A 9,670-nucleotide genomic window follows, 5' to 3' on the forward strand; every position below is an offset into this window, starting at 1 on the left:
TTTCTGAATTGCGTAAAAAACTCCAGTGGCACCACTGGCGTAGCATTCCTTGGAACCCCGGGAACCTTGGGGCCCTGTATCAAAATTAGTGGGGGGCAGCAAATGATGGGTAAAGATTTCTCACAAAAAATGCTTGCATTGAATTAAAATAAATATTTATTGATTATAAGTTATAACTTCCTCCTAGAATAGACAATAGTGAGTGTAGTCTGCTCTAGCTGTTCCTGTTCCATCGAAATCCTTAGGTAATTTTTTATCAGTTTTAGTTTTGAAAAACATTAAGTTAATATCTCCGGAAAACTGGATGCAAGGCTATTAAATTTTATCAGTAATAATTCCATGAGTTCTTTAATCGAATGAATGTTTTGAATTTCGGATTTTAAGCTGATTTAAAGAGCTTGTAGTTCCAAGCTGGAGAGTTATTAGCCTTGACCTGCAGCAATAGATGCGGGCGATCGTTCGCTTCAGCCTGTGAGGCCAATACTATTAATTCCTATGAATCTTCCGCATCTATATGGGGGATTCACAGGCGCATAACCTGAAGAAGAGATTCAACGCTGCCAGGTCTTACAGGTAGTAAATCGCTAGGGCAAAGTTCAAACACAGCAGAATTGGCGAGAGACTATTGGGCTTTCCAAATGGAACCATAAAATTTGGGGGTTTTAAAGCGTCTAGTGTCTACATCTTTTCTCTAAAGACCATGGGCGACGGTAGTCGTTATAAATCAGATGGCTTCGTCTGCTTGTGTGCCCCATTCTTATATGAAAAAGATTAATTCATTGTTCATAATGATTAACTGAATCCCGAAATAAACGATACAGAATGTTATCAACAATTGGGCGCACGCTTGACTCGGATAAAAGGGGACTGCTTTTCAGACTTCAGTCATTTCTGAAGTGAAAACTTTATAGGTATGTATGACAGTTTTTTTATTCTTTTTTCCAGGAAGCACAAGATTAAGTGACATTGTGGATAACATTTTACTAATTTTTGCTTACACATCTTAGGGGCCCTGTAAATAGGGGGCCCCGTATCATTGATACAGCTGATACGGCAGTAGTCCTGAGTGGCACCCAATTCCCTACTGCGGGAATACGTATATTCTCAACTTACTTTACTCTATTCTTTTTAACCCTGTTGTACCTGCTTATCTAAAACGACGATTTAAATTTCTTAGTGATTCCAATGAACGCAGTCTTCATTCTGAGGAAAGCTTACTTCTTGAATTTCCCTCTCACTCCTCTTTCTTTTATACTAAATCTTACACTGTTCAAGCTTGTCGACTTAGGAATTCTATAGACGTGTAAAATCGGTTTCCATTTTTAACCGACTTCCAAAAAAGGAGGAAGCTCTCAATTTAACTGTATTTTTTATGTATGTTACTTCAGAACTTTTGACTGAGTGGACCGATTTCAACAATTTTTTTTAATCGAAAGGTGGTGTGTGTCATTTGGTCTCACTTAAGTTTATTTGAGATCTAACAACAACTTTTCGAGTAATATAAATAATACGTTTTTACTTGACTATTTTCGTCTACCTACGTTGTATTATACCGCATAACTTTTTACTAGGTGTACCGATTTTCTCGAAAGCTGATGTTTATCGTGTGATCAAATTTAATTTCATCGAGATCTGATTACAAATTTTATGAGTAATCTTTGATAACACGTATTTACTTGACTATTTTTTCGTCTTCCTATGTTGTATTACTTGTCGATGTAATTGAAGTCGGCTGTTTTTCCTTTGCGTACAAGTCGAACTCGGTCCACCTAATCAAAAGTTCTGAAGTAACATATATACAAAATAAAAGAAAAATACAGTCGAATTAAGAACCTCCTCCTTTTTTGGAAGTAGTTAAAAATCAATCTGATACGTATTATTATTTTCTGTTGGTGTACAATAAAGTGTATTGTTATGTTATGTCATGTTAATCAACCACTCTTTAAAAAAATTCAATCGATTACGTAATTTGCCTAGCTAAAAAAACATAAATAAAATAATAATTGAAAATGTCGCCTTCATGACTTTTGTAAGTGTACAGTACATAATGTTTGAAATTGGTGTGATTTATTTAGCTATCTTTGTGTAATTATTGAATTTTTATCTTGTTCCAGCCTTTTCAATTTACTTTCTAATAGTTGTTCTTCACGCAGGCGGCTTTTCTTGTTTTTTTTTTTTAAATTATAATATTATTTTTAACCATTGTTATATCGCCGCAATTATATGTTAATTAATACATATAACCTATACCTATGTATTAATAACTGCGACAAACATGAGACATTACAAATTATATAGGTACTAAGACAAACATTTTATACTGTGTATGTACTACATTACATATATATACTATACTTACACTTATACTATGTACTACATGTATACACTATAATTATGTATGTATTTCATTACCCATTCTTACACACACCTCAACCATGTAATTACATACCTAATTCATAAATAAAGTACCTAAGTATTTCGATAATTACCCACAAAAATATAGACATGTATCAAGTCACAAAGAGTATCCAAGTCAAAATAATAAAACATAATAATAAGTAGTTTACGAAATTCAATAATAGTAAGCCGAGTCACAGCAATACGATGCAGAACAAATTCAATAAAACAAGCCAAATTCAGAAAACTAGCACTATGCGCTATATGTACTCGTAGTCAAACGAAAGATGCGAATACTAAAATATCGTCAACAATTAATAGCTGAATAGTCGGCGCACGCACACTAACAACACGACAGTCACACATAGAAAAAACGGAGCGGAGATGGCGCGGGGCGCGGTAGCGGCATGCAGCGCGACAGAAACATTTTATCCAAATACCTATTTTTGAAAAGTCTCTTCGGTACCCTTTCCTCTTAAGGGGCTACACTACCTCAGCTCGAATTCAGATTTCACCCGCACTGACACACGTGAGAATTGAGAGCGCTTGGTTGTTCATCGCACGAATTATATGTATTTTCTCCCCACAAACATTACCAATAGTTATTTTTTTAAAAACGCAACATATAAAATGTTCTTCATACTTATTTCAGTTACCATGCTTAATCTCAAGTCCATAACTTCTATATTTAATGAGATATTACGGTCTTACTTATAACAATCTCGTTAAGCAATACTTAGCCACCGCTTAGTTATACCGCTCTTACAGTCTTACTTATAAACGTTTCTTAATATTTAATCAATTGCTTAATAACGGATTAGTAAAAACCTCACATAAAAACACTATTTAGCGCTAAGAAGTCGTTAATTGTGTTTAAATAGCCGTCAAAATTAAACACTGCCGAGACATAGTTTAACTCAAGCAAGTTACTTTACTCTTTGGTTTAACTCTCGCTAAGCGGCATAATGGCGGATTTCACATAAATCAGCTGTTCTATTGTGACGTCTGATCTACTTATTTGCGTTTGTTCGTTAGAAAAAAAAATTATATTTGTGCTTAAAGCATGGATGGATTGGAAGATCTTCGTGATTTACAAAACGCCGTAGCTGATTTAAGCAATTTAATTAGAATACAATAATCACAATAAAACTCGTTCATTTTATTTTAATTTTCTAATTATTTTAATATTACAAACAGATACTCCAATTTTATTTACTTGTATAGATGACAATTTAATTAGAATACAATAATCACACTAAAACTCAATAAAATGTTTACAATAAAACTCATTCATTTTCTTTTAATTTTAATAAATTAAATGAAAATATTGAAAATTAAATAAATATTTCTATTAAAAATGAAAGAAAAATTATTTAGAAATTCCCGCTATAAAATATACTAATGAGCTACTACTAAATATATTATTGACTTATTGAGATATTAAAAGAGCGTTATCTGTCAAATTCCCGACACTCGGACACTGTCACAGATGATATAATATGAAAAAAATAGAACTTTTAACGATTTCGTTCATTCAATTTCTCTAATCGATTAAGTTAAACGTGGATTAATAGCTTAAGGTTAGAGTCAATGTTCATTACCCGTAAGTAATATATTTTTTTATATACATACTCCTAACTTAAAAGGTAACACGACGCGTGTCTTACACTTAAATTTAGTTATTGTATATAAAAGTAAAAAAGTAGTTTATAAAGTAAGTTAAAAATAGTAGACTTTCTGGAATTTAAAAATTCTTAAGATTACTCTAGTACCTCAAACTATAGTTTGTTGTGGAGATGACCTGGAGCCTGATAACCCTATAATACAAACTTGTGCTAGAAGTATAGTGAGACAAATTCTTTGACAGCCATATTTAATTATTATTTCAGGGCATAATTGTTCTTGTTTGTTTTTAGTATCACCATATCCATATCTTCCTGGTGAATACTGAATACAACACATACTGAATACAACTCAGAAGTAGCCAAAATAAGAATAAAAATGGCATTTACTGTCGAAAACCTTAAAATTAATAAACAATTATTTTTTAAAAATGTGTACAAAACTATTTGTGAGTGTAGTTCGTTCCAGCACAATCTAGAATATCACAAGTACAGTACTTGTCAAGTACCTACAATATATCAGCTGTTATTAAGAAAAATTACATTTTTTCAGAAATTCTATGAGATAAAGGCAGCACAACAGCCCGCACGTCATTACTTTCTTGCAGCCCTTCTTGGGAGCATCGCCATCCTTCGCAGCTACCACGCGCTTTATCATTTTACCGTTGGCGTCATATTTTTTCTCCTCCTGAAAGTTTATTATTTTTTTAATGGTTATGGAAATTTATATTTAATAATGTAATAGTTATTGCTAAGATTGCATTAAAATAAAAGTGGGTTTAGAAGAAGTCTTTATTCATTGCTATAAGGGAGAACATGTAGTCAGTTAACGACCATTCTTACTATCAACTGTTCGTTCCTTTATCAATCTAATTAACTATTCGATATTTTAAATCTTATTAAAATGAAAGTTACAAAAAATAAATTAAACAGATTCCCAATTCAGTAAGACTCACAGTCAAACGGTATTATTTTACTCACATCAACAATTTCGCCAATTTTGTATTTCTGCATGATGTTGAGTGCGTCGGACGAGTGGCCCATTTCGTGGAAGGCCTTCGTCATGTCCTTGCCAGCCTCCTCTAGTATCGCGTCGCCGCCAGGATGCTGCAAGAATATTAAGTATACCGATCACGAATCAGCCCGTAACATCCCATTGCTGGGCATAGGCCTCTTCTCCGCGTAGGGGAAGGTTTGGAGCTCATACGACGCTACTACACTGCGGGCTAGGGGATATATACCCTACATGAGTCCTGATAGCTATCAGGTGTATATGAAAACAACAGGGACCGACTGCTTAACGTGGTTTCCGAGGCACGGTGGGGAGAGCCACGAGGATAGAACCAGACCGGAAAACAGTGAAAATCTCTTCAATCTTAAAAATATGAATAAAATTAATAACGACTTTTGACGTCAGATAAATATCGGACGACAAAAGATTCAAAGTAGACTTATTTATGTAAATGCTCCTCAACATTCCGGGCGATTACGAACAATATATATACAATCAAAATCATCAAAATCAAAAACAGCTTCATTCAAATAGGCTCCAAGAGCACTTTCGAATCGTCATTTTACATTAAAACTTTAAAAATAAACTATCAGGTATATTTGTCGAAGTCGAATACCCTACCCTTAGTCATCTTTTGATTATTAAAACAGCAACTTTTATTTTGAAGTAGCTGAACCAGAGAACGTTTTATGAATGCGTACCGCGTACCTCATATATCCATTTTCTTTAAATTTAATGTCGTAAAATTCCTGTTCATTAATGAATAAAAAAAGTATTATCATCCTGTACGTTGCGGCTCGGACTGCACGGAAGTCGTAAGTATTTCGTCGCTTCCTTTTTTTATGCAATATTTGTACACTGTATGTTTTTAACTGAGGTGGGGCAGAGCGGGAAATATCCTGCTCAAAATCTGGAGCAGCTCGACTGGGGAAATACCTCGACCTTACAGAAGATTACAGCTAAATAATACTGCTTTCAAGCAGTTTTGTGTTCCTGTGGTGAGTAAGGTGACCAGAGCTGGGGGGATTGGTGATAGAGTCGGCAACGCGCTTGCGATGGCACTTTAAACAAACAAACAAACTTTTCAGCTTTATAATATTAGTATACATTATATTTTGTATATTTCGCATATAACATATATGAACAATCCTCGTGGTTTCACGCATGTTTCCTACACTCATAAAATTATAAGATGCTTTAATATCATTAAATCATTCGTAATCATCGTTCATTTTGAGGCGTTTTTACCCGGCTGCAAAGAAATGGTTATGTTTTTCGGGGGTATAAATTGAAGGAAAAGTCAAATCAAGAAAAGACAAGTAAGATAATAACGTCTGGGTGTTTGAGCAGTCCTTGTGGGTCTCCCCACCGTGCCTCGGAGAGCACGTTAAGCCGTCGGTCCCGGTTGTTATCATGTACACCTGATAGCGATCGTTACTCATGGTATCGTATATCCACCAACCGGCATTGGAGCAGCGTGGTGGATGAAGCTCTGATCCTTCTCCTACATGGGGAAAGAGGCCTATGCCCAGTAGTCGGATATTACAGACTGAAGCGAAGATAATGCTCGTAGTAAAAAAATATAATGACTGTAACGTTAAAACGAATATTATTTGCTGTTTCTTCTGTTATCAACAATTTTTGATTCCATTATTTAATTTGTTATCTAGAGCGGTACAAAGGCAAAGAACTTCTAAATAAATTTTGATAACGAAAAGTAATCGGTTATCGCGTGCCGGAATACATATCATATATATATATACCTAACGTTACATATAATGTATATAATGAATCATAAACTATAATGTATATATAAAGAAAGAAATATTTAAGAGCAACATGTCAATCAAATTGAAGACAAAGGTTATGAATTCATGCCTTCTACCATGCCTGACCTATGCTTGTCAGACATGGAAGTTTAACAAAAATGTTAAAAAAAAAATTATAACGTGCCAACGAGGAATGGAGCGGAGTATGCTAAACATAAAAAGAATAAATAAAATAAGGAATACAAAAATACGCAACATCACAAAAGCAACAGACGGTTTAGCACATGATCTTGCATTAAAATGGAAGTGGGCCGGACACATAGCACGCCTGCAAGATCAAAGGTGGACAAAAAAGGTAACAGAATGGAGGGGGCGAGTGGGCAAAAGAAATAAAGGGAAACCTTACACCAGATGGGATGACGAAATCAAACGCATAGCGGGTCCAAACTGGACACAAACAGCACAATCCATAGAAAACTGGCTAATTTTGGAGGAGGCCTTTACCTGCAGAGGGGTTTTTACAGAATAATTTTATTAAAATAGGTATGTACTGTATCTATGATAATAACGTATCTAAATATTTTATATTAAACTGTAATTACTAACCATTAAATATAAAAAAAACCTCGATACTAACAAATCAATTTAACTTGTAAACTAGCATTTTCTGGAGGAAATAAAAGTGTAAAACTTTTCTTTTTGAAATTCCCGATATTTTGGCAAAGTTGCAGGCTTGCAGGTGCCATGGTCACAAGCGGCTCTCACCCTCGAAGTATCGAGTGTATTAAAATATCAATTGCGAAATATACCAAATGAATAAAAGTGTTAAAAGTTACAGTGAAATTTATGAAAGCTATTTGAATGTAGAGCACTAAATGTCCATAACAAGGATTTTCCATCAGTTCAAATAGAATTGAATCAATCTTCAAAAAGGCTTAAAATAAGTTGTTGGAGAGTTTTGTTTTCTATTACCACTGCTTACCTGAGGGATATATGAAGTGACATCGTACACGCCGTCTTTGTATATCACCCAGACGGGAGTTCCACCTTTACCATTTCGACTGGCAACATCAGCAATTGTGTATTTCTGAACCTCTGCCATCTAGAACAGTTGTAAATAAGATAAAGTGAAAACAGTCCAATACAAAATATACTCTTCATAGGCTTTTAAAGAACTTCAGAATCCTAAACATTTTTTTTTCGGTGATATGATATTAAAAAAAAATTGTTTAGAATTTCCTAATGTGTGGGTGTTACGGCCCTAGCCAGTCCAGCAGAGCCTCAGAGGTCGGGGCCCATCAGCGACCTCCCGGCGGACTGCCTAGGGTCGGGTACGGAATACCTATGGCTATCAGGATATGCGGCGTGAGCAATGAATACAAAAAAGGGGTTGAAAAATAAGAAGGAAATTGCACTTACCTTCGAAGGGCAGCTAGGGTCTATTGGGGTCGAAGATCGCCAGGGAACGTGTGTAGGTCGTGTGGTGTAGTGTGACGTTAAGTGTAAAATAGGTGTCCTGACAGTCCTCGAGAAGGAGGCCCCAGGCCCCCAGACTTCGACAGTGAGTAGACACCCCCAGTCACTCGCCAGCAGACACGTCACAGAATTGATTATAACGAAATAAATAACTCAGTCAATACACAAGCAGTTACAGTCTCAAGCACAACAACAAATATTTACAGTTAAGTTATAAGCACAGCAATTAAATATTTACAGTTACCAAATAAATCGTTAGATATATTCACAGGACTGCGTGCGGTCACGCCAGCAAAGAGTCCAAACCCAACATTGGGGTTCTCATAAAGCTACACAGAAAATTGCGTTCGTGCAGAGCGAATTCGAGACACTTCGCCATATCGAGAAGCGATACGACCACTACCGTGCAGAGCGAACGCGAGACTTTTACAGTTAAGTTATAAGTACAGCAATTAAAACGATATCAGTAAAGTAAGTAAGTAAGCAGTTAATAAACCACGAGGCACGCGCAAAACAATAAGTCCAACAATAGGAACTGGCCGGCCGTCGAGCAGCGATACGGCCACACCTTGCAGAGCGGACGCGAGACTTTATTCGCCGTATCGAGCAGCGATACGTCCGCTTCCGTGAGAGCGGAATCGAGACTGTTCGCCGCTAAGCGGCGCGGGCGACGGCGACGGCGGGGGGCCGTGCCACCTGGCGATATCACCGATGAAGCCCATACAGAAAATAGCGTCGCTAACGCAGCGAAATGGTATTACAAAATCATAAGTAACAAATGACAGAGCCACGGTTAAACTAAACCCTAAGGCAATCGCTCTAAGGCGCGATTTGGCCTAAACAATCCCCCGTCCCGGACAGAAGGGCATTATGTCCGCGAGCAAATCGGTAAACGAAACAGGGTCGGATCGGATCAGGTCGGGGACCCCACGGCAAAAACAAAACAGCTAAGTGCGGCCACAAAGGCTTCAGTGCTGAGGGCACTTACAAGTTTCAGATGAACGGCCTTAGTGGAGAGACACACGAACACGCACAGGTAGGCTCCATGTGAGCACGCGTTACGAAAGCAGGACGACTTGTCTAAGACAGGGCCAGCGAAATTAGTTCCGACTCCAGCGAATGGTCGGATGGCAGTGACGCGATCGGCTGGCAAGTCGCCCATCATAGGGTGAGAAATGGCGGCCTTCAGTTTGTAGCACGGGATACATTTAAAGATGACGCTCCGGATGGTGCGTCGGCCCTAAGACAGGGCCAGCAAATTAATTCAGCTCTTCCCCTAGGAGCGGGAGGCTCCAGGCCTCCGATGCCAAACATTCGACGTGATTCAGAGCTCCAGGGGAGCCCTAGTCTTCCCACCAACCAAATAGAGGCCACACAATGTTGTGAACCCGAGT

At 37.1% G+C, this 9,670-nt stretch overlaps 1 protein-coding gene across 1 annotated transcript; it reads right to left on the minus strand.

Moving 5' to 3' along the window:
• Nucleotides 1-4,548: 4,548 nt before the first annotated feature.
• Nucleotides 4,549-7,902, minus strand: LOC123662812 (cytochrome b5-like). Its single transcript, XM_045597607.1, has 3 exons — nucleotides 7,783-7,902; nucleotides 5,001-5,126; nucleotides 4,549-4,707 (listed from the first exon to the last, which is right to left on the minus strand). The coding sequence occupies exons 1-3, from the start codon at nucleotides 7,900-7,902 to the stop codon at nucleotides 4,549-4,551; spliced, it is 405 nt and encodes a 134-aa protein (XP_045453563.1).
• Between the last annotated feature and the right edge of the window lie 1,768 nt (nucleotides 7,903-9,670).

Source organism: Melitaea cinxia, chromosome 19, assembly GCF_905220565.1.
Source record: "Melitaea cinxia chromosome 19, ilMelCinx1.1, whole genome shotgun sequence".
In the NCBI taxonomy this organism is placed as follows: Eukaryota; Metazoa; Arthropoda; class Insecta; order Lepidoptera; family Nymphalidae; genus Melitaea; species Melitaea cinxia.